This window comes from Zingiber officinale, chromosome 4B, assembly GCF_018446385.1.
Source record: "Zingiber officinale cultivar Zhangliang chromosome 4B, Zo_v1.1, whole genome shotgun sequence".
NCBI classification, from domain to species: domain Eukaryota; kingdom Viridiplantae; phylum Streptophyta; class Magnoliopsida; order Zingiberales; family Zingiberaceae; genus Zingiber; species Zingiber officinale.
In genome coordinates, this window is record NC_055993.1 from 23,227,073 (window position 1) to 23,247,437 (window position 20,365).

General features: G+C 43.1%; 1 protein-coding gene and 1 non-coding gene across 2 annotated transcripts; both read left to right on the forward strand.

Moving 5' to 3' along the window:
* Nucleotides 1–8,054: 8,054 nt before the first annotated feature.
* On the forward strand, nucleotides 8,055–8,160 carry LOC121978873. Its single transcript, XR_006111207.1, has one exon. It is a non-coding gene; the product is annotated as a small nucleolar RNA R71 (small nucleolar RNA).
* Nucleotides 8,161–16,358: 8,198 nt separating this feature from the next.
* On the forward strand, nucleotides 16,359–18,106 carry LOC121974860 (IRK-interacting protein-like). Its single transcript, XM_042526121.1, has 2 exons — nucleotides 16,359–16,567; nucleotides 16,670–18,106. The coding sequence occupies exons 1-2, from the start codon at nucleotides 16,397–16,399 to the stop codon at nucleotides 18,008–18,010; spliced, it is 1,512 nt and encodes a 503-aa protein (XP_042382055.1). The 5' UTR covers nucleotides 16,359–16,396; the 3' UTR covers nucleotides 18,011–18,106.
* Nucleotides 18,107–20,365: the final 2,259 nt, after the last annotated feature.

The following is a 20,365-nucleotide window of genomic DNA, read 5'->3' on the forward strand; positions in this document are numbered from 1 at the left end:
CTGAACTAACGCCAAAACTAACAAGCGAGAGTAATTATACTGCAGGTGAGGGGTTTCTTACCTCAATCGTAAGGTTTTCTTACGATTCTATTCGCTAGGTGTTTCCGGAAAACTGTCCGCTCGACGAACCGCTTACGTCTTCGCGTTCCTCTCGCGGAGAAGAACCCTTGCCTTGGTGTGCCGTGCGTGAGGAAGAGGAGAAGAAGGGAGAGGCGGTGGTGAGGTTTTGGAAGAGAAAGTGGCGTGAGGTGAAGAGGTGCCGAACCAAAATAAACCAAACCCCACTTAAGTTTATTATTTATATTAAGTGGTTTAATGAACCCAACTCTAATATAAATATATTTGGTTCTCCTTCCTTTCAGCACGGCCCTGCTGGGTTCAACTGGTTACTAACATTATCCCTTACACCATAGGTCTCGGGTTCGATTCCCGCCTAAGCTAGTTTGCGACCTATTTGTTTTTGCTACTTCCGCTACTCGGAAAATTCCGGAAAAATATCTAATAATTCCAGAAAAATCATAGAATAATTCTAAAATAAATTTGGGAATTTTTCGGCTTTACAATCCCCATACCTTATAAAAAGTTCGTCCCCGAACTTAAAACAATTCTGGGTACTTCTGTCTCATGCTGGCCTCTGTCTCCCAAGTCGCCTCTGCTGCTGTGTGATTTTGCCAGCTGACTTTGACTAATGGTACTTCCTTGTTCCGTAATTTCTTTACTGCTCGGTCTATTATCTGAATAGGCCGACTGTCATAGCTGAGATCATCACGGACCTGTACCAACTGGGGCTCAATCACCTGGGTGGCGTCTGGAATATGCTTCTTCAGCATGGAGACATGAAATACGTTGTGGACAGCTGACATCTCCTGAGGTAGCTCTAGCTCATATGCTACCTTGCCCACTCTCTTCGTGATAAGGTATGGTCCCACATATCTGGGAGCTAGCTTGCCCTTCTTCCCAAAACGCATGACTCCCTTCATGGGAGCTACTATGAGGAAAACTGTATCCCCAACTGAAAACTCTAGGGGTCTGCGTCGTGTATCGGCATAGCTCTTCTGACGGCTCTGTGCTGTCTCTATCCTCTGGCGAATCTGCTGTATGGCTGCTGTGGTATCTGCTACTAGATGCATCAAGCTCTAGCTCATACATTCACCATCCCAGCAGATTGGTGATCTGCACCTCCGCCCATAGAGTGCCTCATAAGGTGCCATGCCGATAGTGGCACGATAGCATTGTTGTATGCAAATTCTGCTAGACTCGGATATTTGCACCAACTTCCTTTAAAATCTAGGGCACAAGCTCGGAGCATATCTTGAGCACGATTCACTCGCTCCGTCGCCATCCGTCGGGGATGGAAGGTCTTTGAATTTTAGCGGGTGCCCATGTGCACACACTTCCGGAAGTGTGATGTAAATCTGCTGTCTGTCCGATATAATGGTTCGTGGGACTCCATGCACCTGACTATCTCCTTGAGATACAACCGAGCTAGTTGCTCCATGGAATAGGATATTCGATAGCTAAGAAGTGGGTGATTTAGTCAACTGTCGACTATTACCCAAATGGCATCAAAACCATTCGTGGTTCGGTAACCCACTATGAAGTCCATAGAGATATCCTCCCACTTCCATTCGGAATGCGGATCGGTTGCGAGAACTCCTCTGTCGTGATGTTACGCCTTAACCCTTTGTGAGTTAGGCGGATCTTGGCGTATCTGGCGATATCTCGCTTCATCCAGGCCACCAAAATCGTTTCTTTAGATCCCGATACATTTGGTGGAACCAGGATGCATCGCATAGGGAGTCTGTGAGCCTCGTCTAGAATCGCCTTTCGTAGTTCCTCCTGATCCGGAACACAAAGTCTGTCACCACAGTACACTACCCCCTGGCGGACACTCTGAACTCTCCACTTTCGGATTACGCTAACCCTTGCTTGATTTTCTGATTCCTGATCCCTGAGCTGTCTGGATATCATCAAGCAAGGTAGATGCTAAGGACATTGTGGAAAGCTGCCCGACTATAATTTCGAGACTAAAAGTTGTAATCTCCTTCCTCGGGGTGGTGACATAGTCGCTAAAGATAATAAGGTAGCACTAGACTTCCTGCTGAGTGCTTCCTTATTAGCTTTCCCTGGATGGTAGAGGATATCTATGTCATAATCTTTGACCAGTTCTAACCATCTGTCTCATATTTAAGTCATTCCGAGTAAAGAAATACTTGAGACTTTGATGATCTGTATACACTCCTGAGCTCCGTACAGATAATGTCTCCAAATCTTGAGAGCGAACACCATGCAAGCTCAAGGTCGTGAGTAGGATAGTTCCTCTCATAATCCTTGAGTTGTCCGGAGGCATGGCGATCACCTTGCCTTGCATCGATCTTGCTCTAATCCCAATTTAGGCGTCAGTAGATGTCGAAGTTGTGCATGTTTTCGGTATAGCTAAAATAGGAACCTGGTCAATCTCCGTTTAGTTATTTTTTATGATCCTCACCTTGAAATTTCTTGTTCTTCTGGTGAGAGCATCGTGGGAGGCTATCTGGAGAAGTCCTCTGAATTTCTGTAGTAGCCCCGCCAATCCCGAAAGCTTCGATTTCAGACGTTCTGGGTCTCTTCGATTACTTACCGCTTCTATCTTTGGGATCTACCATAACACCATCCTTGGAGATGATGTGACCTAGAAAGGCTACATTCTAGCCAAAATTCACATTTCGTGAATTTATAGTTGTTTTTCTTGAAGGATCTGTAGTACAGTCTTCATGGTCCTCCCGAGTGCCCGAATAGATAAGAATGTCATCGATGAACACGATGACAAACTTGTCTAAGTATTCTCTGAATACTCTATTCATGAGGTCCATGAATGTAGTGGGGCATTTGTCACGCCGAAAGGCATGACTACGAACTCATAATGTCCGTATCTAGTCCTGAAGGCTGTTTTAGGTATATCACCTTCCTTGACTTTAACCTAGTGATATCCCGATCCGAGGTCGATTTTAGAGAACATCGTGGCTCCCTTTAGCTGGTCAAACAGGTCATCTATCGGAAGAGGGTACCTGTTTTTAATTGTGACCTGGTTCAAAGCACGGTAGTCTATGCATAAGCGCGTGCTTCCATCCTTCTTCTTCACGAACAACACGGTGCTCCCCATGGTGAGTGACTAGGCGTATGAAACCCTTGTCAAGAAGCTCCTGTAATTGCTCACGAAGTTCCTTTAGTTCTGGAGCCATGCGATGCGGTGCCTTGGAAATTGGATTTGTCGGAATGAGCTCTATCTCAAATTCGATCTCCACATGCGGTGCTAAGCCCTGGTAGCTCTTGAGGGAAGGCTAGCTGGGTAGCATAAGCGACTCGAACCTCGGATAGTTGTTGGTTCTTGTCTGGTGGTGTTGACTACATTTGCTAAAAATCCCATGCATCCCGAATCCAATAGCTGTTGTGCTTTCAATCTGAGAGAAACTTCGGCTTTCCTCTTTGGCTTCAACTGTACTTCTGCTTCAGGTTGGAATATGACTTTCCATTTACGGCACTCTATAGAAGCGTCGTTGATCAGAAAATCCATTCCAAAGATGACATCGTAGTCGTCATTTCTAGCACTATCGGATCACCAAAAGCTCCATCGCTATAATGGTGATGCGCGAGCAGTCGTAGGCGCCATAATGTCTCCCGAGGGTAGCGTTGTCGCCGGACTATTAAGTATACGGAGGTGTTGCTAGTTTCTCGGCAAATGCCCTGGATACATAAGAGTGGGTTGCCCGATGTCGAATAAAACAGTTGCATTATCTTTGAAAAATCTTGATCGACTGTGACAAGCTGTCGAGGCATTTGCTCGTCCTCTGGTCGGTGAGAAAATCACGGCATTCGTGGTAGGCGTGGGGCTTCTAATGCCTGATCATGGACCATCTAAGGACATACATCTGTGTGTTGGTTGAGCTCCATCTTGTATCGGTGAGGTGAGGAAATTCTTATTCTTTGCTTAGCCATGTGCCCTTCCTCCACATTCGAAACAACCTCGCGTACCCTTGCGGCAAACTCTGGATGATGTTTCCCACAAGTAGCACACTTGGGATGTCTGGAATGTTTTCCTGGTCCTCCTTTTGGGTCATTGCTTGCCTTGCGTTTCCCTTCCAGTTGGAGCTATGCCCTTGTTGTTTCTGCTGAGTACCGAGCCAGCTTACTTGGATTCATGCCTTTGGTCATTGCTTCTTGATAGTGCTCGGTGATCGAGCACTACTCACCAGCTCCTCCGTGGTTTGTGGCCTATGAACACCACCCCACATTCATTGCGATCTCGGTGCGAGCATCTTGACATCAAGCGTACTCGTTCCTTCTCCGGTGACTAGTTACGGACACAGACGGGCCAACCTGTTGAATTTCTTCACGGCCTCCTGAACTGATAGGTTGCCCTGACGAAACTCTGTAAACTCGTCATAGTGTCGGTTCGTGACTTGCATGTGAAAGAATTCCTCGAAGAATTCTTTCTCAAAGTTGGCCCATGTCATCTGGTTTACTGGCCACTTCGGTTTAATCCGCTCCCACCACATGCGTGCGTCTCCTGTTAAACAGAAGGAGGCACACTTCACCTTTTCGTGCTCTGGCCAATCTAGAAGCTCCATCGTGCTTTCCAGTGTTTTAAACCATGCCTGAGCATCCCATGGTTCGCTGGTGCCTGAGAAGTTCTCGGGCTTAATTCTCTGCCACTGGATAAGGTAAGCTTCTCTCTTAGCCCCTGCTACTGGGGCTACTGGGACTGGTACTGCAGGCTGAGTTGGTACTACCTCTGTGATTACTGGAGTCGTGAGGTTCGGTACTGGAGTGACTGGGGGAGTAGTCTGCTGGTTAGCCTTTAAGGAGGCTATCTCCTGCTGCTGTTCAGCTAACTGCTGTTGTAGCTGAGCCACTGAACTGCCTGCCTCATGCTGGGGCTCAGCCGCTGCTGCTTTCTTAGCTGGACGTCCTCGTACCATTTTCTAAATAGCAGAGAACATATATATATAACTAGGCTATCATGTTATAGTTAACTACTGGTAACATGTTAAATACTATCACTGTAAACATGAATTAATTAACTACCAACATGCGAGCAAACATGAAAGCACATATAACTGATATGAAAGCTGAAAACAAAACTGAGTGAGAGATGTCCTTACTTGGAAGCTGCAGGTACAATGCTGATGTGTGTGTAGGAAGTATGGAACACTGCTCTGATACCACTCTGTAACGACCCAACTCCTGGGTACTAGGCTGTGAGCCAGATCGCTACATTAACTACTGAAACTACTGTGCGGAAAACTGAGCAAATTAGAAATTTGCTAAACTAATTACTGTAAAGTCTTAACCCGACATTCTAAGAGTACCTGAGTGTTGTACACATGCTAGGAGAGACAATCTATGCCTCTTGGATGTCCTGCTAGCTGTAATTAGGCATTTCAACCGATCCGTGAGTCGATTGAGGCGTCGGAACGATTCACAGATCGTTCCAGCTGATACTGGCACGGTGGCACCCTCTGGATCGGTCGGCTGACCGATCCACAAGCTTACCTCGCTTCTGTACGCAGCTGGATCGGTCTGCAGGCCGATCCAGAACACCTGGATCGATCGGAGACCGATCGGTGAGCCTCCGTGCTTCTGCTGCGTTCTGTACGCAGTTGATCGCTGGTGCAAAGTCCAGATCGGTCGATGGGCCGATCGGTACACTATGCTTGTTGCGTCTACGGATCGGTCGGTGGCCGATCCATAACCTGCCAACTCTGCGTGCACGGGTCGGTCGGTGGCCGATCCAGAACCTAAATCTCCTCCGAGGCTCTTGTCGAACTAGATCGGTCGGTGGCCGATCGGAGGATCTGATGGCATCTTATCTCTGGATCGGTCGGTGGCCGTCCGGTGAAACTTCGAGACCGATCGGTGCAGGCCGTCGATGTCTTCACTCGAGTTCGATTTCAGCACTTTGGCGTGCCAAAACATTACACAACAGTTCTAAAACAATGGAAATACATTCCAGCATGTAAGTACTAATATTCTAAACATGATGACTAAACAAGATATAGTTTACTAAGCTGTAACAAGACTAATTCATAAAACTAGACATGTTAAGTACTAAAACTGAAATAAAAGCGTGTAGATCCCAAGGATCTTTATTCCAGACCCCTTGCACACACACATCATCGTAGCATCGCCCTCCAGCCTCCGCTAGTCCACTTTTCTTTTACCTGTATCTGCAGTATAAGAAAAGTAGTACCTGTAAGCTTAAAGCTTAGTAAGAAACCATCTACCTCACTAAATCATGCATACGATGCGAATATGATTTTAAATCATGTTGTTTGAAAAACATACTGAACATGCAAGCATGGCATGGCATATCAAACCAAGCATAAACTGGAACTGAAACATGGCATAACATATAAACTGAGCATGAAACTAAACTAGTCATGCATATGTCTAAATCTGTACAAGAACTCAAATCATGTAAACTGAACCTGAACCTGAACTGAACTGAAAGCTAAATTAGTGTTCTCATCACTGGTTTCAAATTTGAAAACTATACATATAATAGATGAAAATACTAAACATGCTGCTGGGGCCCTGACAACTGTACTTACTGTGCGCGCATCCCTACGAGACCCGGGATTGCAAGTTCCGAATCCAGCAGGGTTACTAGGTTATCTGAACCTAGGGACGACTGTGGGAGTCCAGCCCATGGATATCTGATCCAAGTACAGTGCCAACTGAATAAAAGTAAAATACTGAATACTGTTTTATTTTACTTTGCTGTTCTAGGTTATCTGAACCTAGAGCTAGGTTATCTGAACCTAGAGGCTACTGTGGGAGCCCACCCAATGGATATCTGATCCATATAGCTGTAATAACTAATAATAACTGAATAAAATGTTTCTATTACATTTTATATGCTGTTAGGACGCCTATTGACACATCCTTCTGAACTGGGCATTCTACCGAATGCTTGGTGTGCACTAAAAGCATGCCCTAAAACTGAAAACTATAAAATTACTGAACTAACGCCAAAACTAACAAGCGAGAGCAATTATACTGCAGGTGAGGGGTTTCTTACCTCAATCGTAAGGTTTTCTTACGATTCTATTCGCTAGGTGTTTCCGGAAAAACTGTCCGCTCGACGAACCGCTTACGTCTTCGCGTTCCTCTCGCGGAGAAGAACCCCTTTCGTGTTGGAGTCGTCGCCGGAAGATGATCCTATGGACCCTTGCCTTGGTGTGCCGTGCGTGAGGAAGAGGAGAAGAAGGGAGAGGCGGCGGTGAGGTTTTGGAAGAGAAAGTGGCGTGAGGTGAAGAGGTGCCGAACCAAAATAAACCAAACCCCACTTAAGTTTATTATTTATATTAAGTGGTTTAATGAACCCAACTCTAATATAAATATATTTGGTTCTCCTTCCTTTCAGCACGGCCCTGCTGGGTTCAACTGGTTACTAACATTATCCCTTACACCATAGGTCTCGGGTTCGATTCCCGCCTAAGCTAGTTTGCGACCTATTTGTTTTTGCTACTTCCGCTACTCGGAAAATTCCGGAAAAATATCTAATAATTCCAAAAAAATCATAGAATAATTCTAAAATAAATTTGGGAATTTTTCGGGCTTTACAATTGGAGTACGGATTATTTTGCCTTTGATTGTAGCCAGTTATTGCATCGCACTGCTCAAGTTGGTTTATCTGTGCTTGCATTGACCCAAGGGGGCAAGTGTCTTGAGCGTGGTCCGTGCTCCCGCAGATGTCGCAAACACTGACTATGGAATTAGCTGTGTTGCTCCCCATTGCTTCAAATTTCTTAGTCAGGGTGTCCAGCTTTGCAGACATGAGCGTAAATGTATCCACCTCAAATTTCCCTGATGCCTTCGTTTGATGTCCTGAGAACGCACCACCTGATCTTTCAGATGCCCACTGATGGTGGTTCTCTGCCACATTCTCTATTATTTCTTCTGCTTCATCGAGGCTCTTATTCATCAACACCCCTTCTGCCGCAGAGTCCAATGATACCTTCGTATGATAATTTATTCCATTGTAGAAGGTGTGTAAAACCAGCCACTTCTCAAGGCCATGATGGGGACACTGTCTCAGCATGCTCTTGAATCGGTCCTAGGCTTCAAATAGGGATTCTGAGTCTATCTGCTTGAAGCTAGCGATCAGGTTTCTCATGTGGGCAGTCTTGCTTGGAGGGTAGAACTTGTCTAAGAATTTCTGCTCACATTGCTCCCAAGACGATATGCTATCTGCCGGTAGAGAATTCAGTCACTGCTTGGCCCTGTCTTTCAGAGAAAATATGAAAAGAAGCAGTCTCACCGATTCTGGAGGAACCTCATTCACCTTCATCGTGCCACAGATTTCATAAAACAGCTATAGATGATGATTCGGGTCCTCGTGTGGTCCTCCTCCGAATTGATTTTTCTGGACCATGTGAATTACTGTGGGCTTGATCTCAAAGTTGTCAGCATCGATGGTTGGTCGGGTGATACTGGATCGGACTCCTCATGTACATGGTGCCGCATAATCTTTCATCGATTTATCGACCATTCCTGAGAATTCTTTTGCTGCTTGGAAAGCTTTCTGTAAATTCCTTCTCCTCAGAAAGGTCCTGTCAATCTCTGGGTCAAATGGTAGCAGCCGTCCTGAAAGGTTAGCTCTATGCATGCAAAAGCAAGATATAGAATATGGCACTACGAAATAAAGAATGATAAGGGAAAGAATAAAAATACAGTAAACAAAGAAAATAAAACCTAGTCTAATCCAATATGAATATGCTAATGTTATAGACGCAACCCCCGGCAACGACACCAAAAACTTATTACGATTCCGTAAGTGAATAGATTTGTCGTCAGTAATAAAAATATCGATCCCACAGGGACTGGTTACAAGCACTAACAGTTGTTCACTTAGGGTTAGCTAAGTTACCAATGACCTCGAGCAATCTAAAGAGAGAGGTTGGGAAAAGGAATCGAAAACTGGAAAGTCAAAGTATTCACATACCTGCACACTCACATACACATATCAAATAACAAGGGTGAACCTAACGTAAACCCTTTGTCCAAACAAGAAAACACATGGTCCCACGAATCATTGGGATTGCTCCAACATATACTTCATGTTTGTGCAATTTCTCCTAGGTCAAAGTTAATAAGGTTGACTAAGCTTGAGTCTTGATATTTGAGTTTTGATGTTTGATAATATATGGAGATTGTATGTGCAATTGCCCATATGGGATATTGACGGTCAAAAGTTGACCAGAAGAGTCAGGTAGGTCAAGGTTAACCGAATACTTGACTGGGAAGTCTTAACTGGAGTTAGGCAAGGGCAAGACTAACGGGAAGGTTGGTAGAAGAAGAAAATCAAAGTGGCTCAGTGTTGACCGAACACATGGTGTGGAAAGTCTTAGTGAGTGAAGTCAAGCAGATTGGAAAGTCCTGATGAGTGAAACCAAGCAGCTGGAAAATTCTGATGAGTGAAGCCAAGTAATTAGAAAGTCCTATGAGTGAAACTAGGTAGTGGAATAGTCCTGGTGAGTGGAGCCAAGTGAAAAGCTATAGTGAGTGAAGCTAGCTAGAGGGAAATCTTGGTGAATGAAGCAAGGTGGTGAAAAGTCCTAGTGAGTGAAGCTAGGTAGAGAGAAATCCTTGTGAGTAAAGCTAGGTGGTGAAAAGCCATGGTGAGTGAATCCAGGTAAGTGAAAATCTAGGTAGGTCAAGGTTAACCGGACACATTGTATTTAAAAGTCCAAGTGGGTCATGGAGGACTGGACACTTGGCATGAGACGGTAAGTCCAAATGAGTCAAAGTTGACCAAATATTTGGTATGGGGAGAAAAGTCTAAGTGGATCAAAGGATTGATCGGACACTTGACACAAGGAGAAAATTCCAAGTGGGTCAAAGGATTGACCGGACACTTCGTGACAAAGTCCCAGCAGATCAAGGTTGGTCAAATGCTAGGCATGAGGGAGTCCCAAAAGGTCTCAGTTGACCGGATGTTAGGATTGGGAATCCTAGACTTGGTTTAAGCAAGTTTGGGTGGTCAATTGATCAGGTGATCGATTGAACTAGAGTCCAATAGATCAGTGGATCGATTAGGCAGTGCTTTTTGATGCGAGGAGCTCAATTGATCAATTGAGAGGAAATCACGTGAGCATAGAAGGCCTTCCAATCTATCAGTTGATCGATTAGATTCTGGGGTCTTCTACGAGAACACAAAAGACATCTGGATCGATCAGTTGATCGATCTAGCTGCCCCAATCAATCAGCCGATCAATTGAGATATGATCGTTATGCAGGTTGTGAGCTTTGGGCGGTTGGGATTAGTTGGATCTGACGTGGAAATCAATTGAGGAGTAACCTAATCGATTGAAAATCCTAAATCACGAAGTATAAAGGCGACAACATGGTTCAAACGCAACAACTCTTCACCGATTCTTCCCTGACTCTCACTGCCAGTTCTTGAAGGCACTTGGAGCAAAGTACTGCTGCATTTCTAAGCATCTAGAGGCTTTTCCAAATAAGAAGAGAGCAAGCTAGAGTTCATTGTTGTAAATCTTGTAATATTTCATTTGTGTTTGCTTCTCTTTTCTTCTTATTGTATAGAGAGTATTGTATGAGATTTCTCCACCTCTAGATTGTTTCGAGAAGGAGTATTTTCATAGTGGAGAGTGTGCTCGTATGTAGATCCTTGGATTAGTCACCTCTTCTTGAGGTGGATACCAAGTAAATCCTTGGAGTTAGCATTGGAGGAGCTTGCGTCGTATTTTCCACTGCAAATCAACATCGATGAAGCGAGACGAGATATTCACCCTCTCCCTCCCTCTAGCTCCCAGAGTGCACCAACACTTCACACTTATCAAAGTGTACAGTCATTATCAAATAATAAAATTATTGTCCTTTAGGATCATGTTGTTGAGTACCAATTTACGTGCAAAAAAGGCAATCTAGATAAATTAGAATGAGGGAACCATTACAGAAGCAAAGCAAATTAAGAAAAAAAACTTAATGGAAAGCAATGGGAAAAACCAAATCTTGAGACAATCATAGGTTTTGATTTTACCATGATGATCGTTAACAAATTGATTATGACTCTCTCTCTCTCTCTTATCTCAATGCTAGATTATACTTGAAAGGGTTCATCCTAAGGTGATCTATGTGTCTATGGGAAGAAGACAAGAAAAAAAAATCACCGATGTGTCTATCCTAAAGTAACTCCTACATTAAATCAGGATGAAACTTTTATGTTCCATGTCATATCATATAAGCCTTGAGAGAGTTTGAACTACTTTTGCAGAGGAACTCTCAAGTTAGTTTTATAAACCAAAGATTAGAATTCATTGTTAGGTCCATCCTCTAATCTCTATGAATTCAACGTATGTTTATATGCTTTGATTATAAGCTAGGGTTCACCACTCGGTCTATCCCAGAGAGGTTAATAACCTATCTTAAATCTCTCAACATAGATGAATAATTTACGCAATCTAGAACCAACTAAGAATAAAATATTTCATAGATAAAAGAAGGAAAATCACATATATCAATTATCAAACATATCGCGGGCTACTCCCTAATCTTAGGATAAAGAAAACTATTTTGTGTCCTTAGAGAGACAAATTATCAACGTCGTAGCTCTTTTGATGTCATGGATACAACCTCTTTCTCGATTCCCTAGGGTCTCTTTTGAGAACCCTTGATGCCTTATAGCCATCACCCCTTGTATCCTTTTATAGTTTTAGAGACTTAAGAAGGTCTTCTAAGAAGTAAGAAAATCCTAACATAATTTCTTAAAAAGTCAGAGCAACTAACAGAACATGCACCATGGTCGTGTTAGGGGCACACACATCATAGCTGTGTCAGGGAACACGACCAAGTTATGTGGCTTGCTGGAGCATTCTTCATCAAACGTAAGTAGGGAACACGGTCGTGTTAGGGAACATGGTTATTTCAGGGAACACGAACAACCCATGTTCCTTGCCAGAGGCTCCAATTTGATGTTTTACGGTTGCCTCTTCTTTTTGGATGATCCACAACTATGGTGGTTACCACGGGCAAGCCGTTGATCATGCAACAATGCATATTCCTTAGGCTTTTCATCTCTAATTGTGCTCCAAAGTGCCGATATCTTCATATTCTATCAATATAAAGTACAAACCACAGTCATCTAAGCTAAACTAGAGAAATGAATGCAAATGCTAGGAATTAACACAAAATATGTTTATGTAATGTGATAAATGCATGATAAATCAAACTAAAAAATATATATATGATTTACATACATCAATGATTTGAACTAAGAGAGTTCTAGGAACTCTTTAGTGGTGTTGGTGAGTAATTAAGTATGATAAGTTTAAGCCCTTTAATAAGCTTATGCCAAATTATCTCAAGGTTATGAAGATTTTAAAAATCTAATATCTCAATATAGGTTGTGGAATCTTGGTTTAGGGGCATAATTACACTCAGGAGACTTCTAATAGTGCAATATGTTAGGGCCAAAGGAATATATATCTCTACAATTGTATGATATTGTTATCCACTTTGGGTTTAAGCCTTTATGGTTTTATTTCTGACTTTACCCAAATGGTCTCATACTAATGGAGGTATCTTATCATTATAAGTCCATGATCTTTCCCATGTACTTTCAATGTGGGACTTTATTTGTAATCTTACAACCCCAACAATCCCCCCTCAAACAAAGGACCATATGCCCCCTCAAGTGGAAAGTCTATCCATTTGACGTCTAATCCTTAATCCACTATGTCTTCCTGCCCCTCGGTTCACCCGACCTACTAAGACTTCCTTATCCTTCAGTCCAACTTACTTATTAGGTCTTGTTAGTTAGAGCCCTAGAGCCAATCATATGATGATTGTTGTATGGACTCGATGTATCATATTCCTATATATTTATAAAGGTATTTCTTTATGGTTATTATACTTGCTTGTATTGGTGTCAAATAACTAAGTATAATAGCATCCTTGAGTAGAAGGTTCTTATCTATATCAATCGATTAGTTGAATCGATAGTGAGATGATATAGAGAGCACTACTCTTAATCATTCTTAGTCAAGTATTAACATTCAGGGATAATGTTAATGCGCTGAGACTAGCATGTAGATCAACTCGATGATCTGATCTCACAAGTCATGGATATAGAGATATCAAGTTGACACATGGGTATGCATTGGAGAATGTATACTGAATGACCCGCTATGAGAAAGTATCATGGATCGTTATATGAGTGTCATATACTTTCTCATGTGACTATTAGTATGACTATCAGTCCTTAGACCTGAAGTCATCATGGTTCTTTACATAAAGAGTTGCATACTTTGGCTTCGTCAAACGTCACCCGTAACTGGGTGGACTATAAAGGCGATTACTGGGTATGTAACAAATTATGCGGAGGGATGTGAGTGATGTAGATAGGATCTATCCCTCCTCTATGACGGGAGTGACATCATGATTCTTGATAGAGTGACACCATTAAGTACATGACCATGCCCAAATGAGTCAATATAAGATATTGAGCTCATTTGATTAGAGTGAGTCTACTTGAAGTTCAAGATATAAATTGATTAGAGGATGGCACGGTCTATGTCTCATTTGATCAATTTAGATGTCAAGGATAGAAGGACATTGTCACATATTGTGAGAGTCACAATTAGTAGTCACAAAGGTGATGTTGGATCTCAACATTCTTGTAACTTGGGTAGTAATGATGTGTTGCTAGATACCGCTCATTACTTATGCTTCTAAATGGGTTTAGGAGCATTGCCAACGTTACAAGAACCTATGGGGTCACACACAAATGACAATTAAATGGAGAATAGGTTTATATGATAAACCAAGAGGATTAGATTCATGTGATGAACCAAATTAGATTAAGAGTAATCCAAATTAGACTAATTGAGTTGGACTCAATTTGATTCATGTGTTGAATGAGTTTAATTTAGATTATGACTCATTGAATCAATTTAATTCAATGAATAGAGATTCATTAAATCAAATTGACTTGAATCAATGGTTAAATTTGATCAACCATGGGAAATAAATGAGTCAAGTTTGACTTGACCAAATGCCACTTCATTGTGACATGGCATGGGGGCCAGCCAATGATGATGGTCCACATCATCAAGGCTACATCAAGTGTGTGCCACCTCATGAGGAAGACCAAGAGCCATGACTCTTGGTATTACATGGAGGTTTAAAACAATAAGTGGCCGGCCACTTGATGAAGGAGTTATGCAATTGTGTGCTCATTCAATCCATCTTCTTCCTCCTCTTTTCTCTACTCTCCCTCTCCTCCATTACCGAGCCACCCAAGAGTGCTAGCACACTCTAAGTGGTTCTTCTCCACCTTTTGTCTGTGTGGATACTTGTAGAGGAGTGTTCACTTGACACTCTTCGAGATCCGGCACCTTTTGGACGAGCGGGATAAGCGAAGGGCTTCGCTACAAAAGTATATTCTCTTTTCATGTAGATCTAAGGTAGGTCTTGTGTAGAAACATGTACATGATTTAATTTTAAATATATCTTCGCACGGATCCGTGGCTAGAATTCGGGGTTTTCGCAACGCAAAAAGCGGTTTTTGCGGCTCGAATTGCTAACAGGTGTTTCTTGCCTAGCTGCAACTAGAACTTTTCTGTCTAGCTATCCACCAAGAATTCCTACATGTTGTCTGGTTCTCTTGGTTCAGACACGGGAGCCCTCACTTCTTTTGTTTGAGGTCAATATTCTACTCACATGACTCGATTAAACCATAACTTTTGTTCACAATCGGCAGTTAGACCTTTTGACAATCCTGGCTCTGATGCTACAATTGTTAGGATCAAAGAAATTTATATATTTCCACAATGGTATGATATTGTTCACTTTGGGCCTAAGCCCTCATGGTTTATTTTTGGACTTTACCCAAAAGGTCTCATATCAATAGAGATATCTTTCTTTATAAGCCTATAATCTTTCTCATGTACTTTCAATATGAGACTTTATTTGCAACTTAGCTTGTAAGCCCAACATAATAGTCTTAGTTTAAATTGATTTTGAAATTTCTAAGGTTATCAACAAGTTTTTAGCCAAAATTCACTAATGGTCCTAGAAGTCTTGAATTTTAAAATCTAAACATAGCCTGGACTAGAAAGAGTCCTATGAACCCTTTCGTGACATTGATGAGTAAATATGATAGACCTAAGCCCTTTAATGAGTTTGTGTCAAATTGTCACAAGGTTGTAAAAATTTTAAAAACTCACATCTCTCAATCTAGATTATAAAATCTAGGACTAAGGGCACGGTTACACTTAGGAGACTCCTACAAGTGTAATGATTTTAGTTTGAAGTGATTCTAAGGTTCTTAAGGTCATTAGCGAGTTTTTTTATCCAAAATTCACCGTTAATCCTACAATATCCAAAATTTTAAAATCTTGATATGGTTTGAATCAAGAGAGTTCTAGGTACCCTTTAATGATGTTGGTGAGTAAATATAGCAAGCCTCAACCCTTTAATGAGCTTATACTAAATTATTTTAAGGTTTGAATATTTTAAAAACTCATAGCTCTCAATCTAAGCTATGGAATCTAGGTATGAGAATATGATTAATTACACTCAAGAGGTTTTTAGGAATATAATAATCATAGTTTTAAGTGATTTTAAGATTCCTAAGATCATCAATGAGCTTTTAGTCAAAACTCGCTAATGGTCTTATAATTTTAAAATCTTGACATGATTTAAGGGTATGCTTACACTCTAGAGGCTTTTAAAAGTATAATTAATAGTTCTGATTAAGTAATTTTAAAGTTCCTAAGATTATCAATAAATTTTAATTAAAATCATTAATTGTATAAAAAATACTTCAAATTATATTTATCATACTCCTTACGTCATTGGTGTAATCATGACCTTATAAATGAATTTCATAAGAGAGCTGTGAATTTTATAATTGACACAGTTTTGAGAGATTTTGTCACTAACTCTTTAGAAAATTTGGCACATAATGGACATAGAGTTTAGCAGTCGATCTATAAATTATAGATAATAAAAAAGGGGTATAATGAGAAACAATTATGTATTTTAGTAATATGAAAGTTGAATATGTATTTGGGATATTATCCAAATTTAGCTAGATGATTTAGTAAATTGTCTTGATTTAAGGATAACTTAATTTTTAAAAGCATCCTTCCCGAAAATCAGGGTCCACCTGTGCTTGTGCATGGGAATTAGATTTCATTTTTTTTTTAAGAAAATATTTTTGCATTTCAAATTTGTTAAAATTTTGCTGGAATAAAACACGTAATAGACGAGGAGATCAATGTCCTAACCGTGTTTTACTTTGCCAATCCTGCTTTAAATAATCCGCCGATGATCTGTTAAGAATTGGACACGAACGAGGGGGAGAGAGGCAATAATTAAGCAGCCATTAATGCATGAAAGTGAAGTCTCTCCGCGCAGCATTAATAACCACAGCAGTGAAGCAAAGTCACGCAATATTACAGATAAAAAGAAAAAGGAAAAACAGAAAGGCAAGCCATCAGCCATGGCTTCTCCTTCCTCCTCCTCTCTCCGTCTCCCTCCTCGCTCCTCCTTCACTCCTGTACGTAGTCAAATCAATTCCTCGATTTCTTACGATCTCTACAATTCTTTTTCTTCTTCTTCTTCTTCGCATTGAATTCTCAATTTAATTACTCGTTGACAGATACCGGAACACGACAAGGAGGAAGACGACGAGAAGGAAGAGCAGCAGGTGCGCGCCACGTCCAAGGATCCACCACGGGCCGAGTCTCGCATCCCCACCCCGCTCCACGGCGGCGCCGCCCGGAGGCCACCGCGCCCCAAAACAGGGCACTTGAGCGACGAGGCCGTCGCCGTCTCCTGCAACAACTGTCGCCCAACCTCACGCGACAAACTCATCGTCCCCATCGACCCCTCCGCCTCCACCACGTCCTCCGCCAGCCCAGGTGGCATCCTGCGCTCCCTTTTCTTCTCCCTCACCCGCCGAAGCCCCGCAAGCGCCGCCTCCTCAGCCTCCGCTGCCGCCGACGTCCGCGACGACCGGTGGCGGCTCGTGGCGGCGGAGCTGTCGCGGAAGATCCTCCACGTCACGCGCAAGCGCGACGAGGCGCTCCTCGAGGCGTCCCGCCTCAAGTACGCGCTCGCCGAACTCGAGCGCAAGGTCGACCTACTTGAGTCAAACATCCGGTCCATCTCCCACCCGTCGGTTCGGCCCGTCGCCTTCTCGTCTCGAGCTTTCTGCCTCGCAGTGGAAGAAGCACGGACCGCGGTCCGCCACTTCGCCCGCTTGCTGATCGCTCAAATCCGGCTCGTCCGTCGGTCCGTCGACCGAGTCGCCGGACTAATCCAGCCGCTCGATCCCCGAGCCTCGGTCGAATGGCGGAGGAACCCGGCTTGTTTGCTCGTCTACATGGAGGCTCTCTTGAACCGGCTTTTCTACTCCCGGTTGGAGGAAGGAGACGAGGAAGAATCCGGCCTTATCGATCCGGCAGCTCGGTGCGAGTCGAACCGAGCCGGGTACGAGGCGGTTCGGGGACTCAGCTGGGAGGACGTGCTGAGCAAAGGGACACGGCACCACAGCGAGGGGCTGAGCCGCTTCTGCGACCTGAAGATGAGTGAGGTGGTGGCGATGGTGGGCTGGACGACTCAGGCGCGGGCGGCTTGGCCGGAGGGGCTACTGCAGGCCTTCTTCGGGGCTGCCAAGGGGGCGTGGGTTGTTCGACTCATGGCGCGGTCAGTGCACCCGGCGGTTCCGGCACTGAGGGCGGAACGAGGGGCGAGGTTCGACGGGCGGTTCATGGAGGACGTGGCGGAGGGTAGGGTGCGGCGGCTGACTCCGGCGAGTGTCAGGGAGATGGTGGCGCCGGGATTTGATTTGTATATGGAGAAAGATGGAGTTGTCAAGTGCAGAGTAGTCTGCGAGTATTGTAGCAACAGCGACGGCGAGCGGAGGAACGTGGATGAGAAACAGGGGAGCAGAAGCGGCAGGAGTGAGACTGTAGACAGCTTTAACTATGTACGGTAGCAGACGATAATCACGTGACACGAGATGAATAATTAAATTTGGCTTGTAACTAGTAATTATAGGTCTCTATATCAAATTTCACAAGAGTTTTAATTCCGTCCCCATGGCGTCGTGGCGATTTGGTTCTTGGAACGGACCAATTTTACCGAATCCCTTAAAAATTTTCAAGAGCTGAATCTATGATCCAACAAAATATCCGTACCTATAAATCGAAGGAAGTTCCTAGCGAAGGTCCTCCGATACTTAAGTCAGTATAAATTTAGACGAGTGAATGAAGAACAGTAGATAACAGGTACACGAGAGTAAGTTGCAAATGTTCAAGGAGCGTACCTTTATGACGAAGAGGACTCCATCTTTATGTACCACTTCATATAACTTATACAATCATGAGGTGACAAAGTGTGTAAGAGTTTGTTAAGTAAAGGGAAGTGTATAACTTAGGAAATGTGTAATAATTATATAAAGAATCTTCCCTTTACTCATATGTATACTTCTTTTGTCGTTTATAACTTCTATTATTGCTGAGGTTGTTGAAGAAATATGTTGTTATAAATGGTCCACTGATGGGAGACACGCTGGTCCATAGAGAAGGTTCCAGAAAAATATCCTAACACAGTTGTTATTCTGACATGTTGTTAGGATTCTCTGATTATGCTGTCGGCTGAGTATATCCCGACCGGTTTATAAGGCCGATCGTCTTTATGTATATCCTCGCATTAAGATGCGTTGTTATGTTTTAAGGGCTATGTAGAAATATGTTTGGGAGATAGAATGGTACCCTGGGCATACTGGAAATCCATTTGGTAATCTGTGTGTGTTATAGATCCGTCTGGGCAGTAATATGAAGATAAACATCTTAGACTCGGTCGATCTTTTGTTCGACCGGGTGTATAATGGGCTTCTCGAGAAATGAAATTGTGCTCTGAGAGGTTCTATCGGTATTTTGAGCCAAACTGCCTTAGGCTCGGTCGACTCTTTGTCCTATCGGTATATAATAACTTGTAGCTAAATTGCACTTGGCATTTTGATCAGATTTATAAAGCTATCTTACACTTATGCATAGAAGAGCTGACAGGTCAGGCGAAGATCCCGAGCGGGCAGAGAAGTCTGTCGGTCTGACAAAGAGACCGACCGGGAGAGCTGACCGACCGGGCGAGCTGACTGAGACCCGCGAGTCGCAGTTTCCTTGAAACAAATTTGTCCGCCTCCGGCTGTGCTTCGAGGCTTACAAGGGTCGTTTATTTTCCAGGATACAACGTCCGACCGTGAATCCGACCAAGCACTGGTGGTCACGATGAGTTGAGTGGTACCCGAATGCTACCACGGGCACTCCGCCGAGCAGGAGATGTACGACAGAGGAGGAAGAAAAATGAAGAGCATTTGCTTTGTTTGCTCTGTGTTCTCTGCCTATGATCGAAGCCTCCTTATATAAGAGCTCGGATCAATGGCCAGAGTTATTGATCTTAATGGTCATTATTAGCCGAGCAGTGCAATGACCACTGTTTCACTCATTATTACTCGGTCGGTTTTATTCTGCATTAATCTCGAATTTAATGTATCCGTTTCACAACAACAAAAGATCTACGTGGCAAAATGTTGGTTGTTCCATTTGCACCCCCCCTGCGCACCCACGCGTGAGAGAGTCTCTCCCCATGCATTTGTTCACATCCTCAATGTATGTGAATCAATATAAACCAACAAAAATACTTTGAAACTTCCAATGTGGAACTAAAGTCTCATTCATAATGGACCCTCTTTCCTCTTCCATTTCTTCTCCAATTCAACAATCCCCCACATAAATGGAGATAGGGTAAGTGATAGCATTCAACAGTTGAGTCAAATATAGGATATGTAGGTTTTACCCTTTGAACCTTCCCTTGTGAAGATTTGGTTGCTTACTGGCTGATAGTAGACACGATGTCCTTGAACTATATTATCTTCTGTGTAAGCAGTGACAAATCTCACCCAAGACTCTCCCTGATACAACTCATTTCTCATGAATGTGTTCGTTCTTGGCCATGAACACGCCTGGTTCTGTGAGAAGCTCTAAGAATTGTGCCTCCAATTCTCTTCGAAGCATCCCCACTTCTTTCTCACATAGGTGATCCCTCAAGAGTTGCCATCTACTCTTCTTGATCATTAAAAGCCCATCGGCTTACCCTGGTCTAGTCACTGTTTCATTGGGCTATTCCCTACAGTGTGTCTAGTTAGTGCAGATTAGTTATCCCTTTGAACCTAGTTCTTGGGATCTCCAGCCAGCATAGGTTGAATGTCCTCTGCACTAATCGCTGACAACGATATCAAGCTCATTCCTCGTGAGGAGCTTGCAACTAACTCTCGATTTAACCCTTTGGT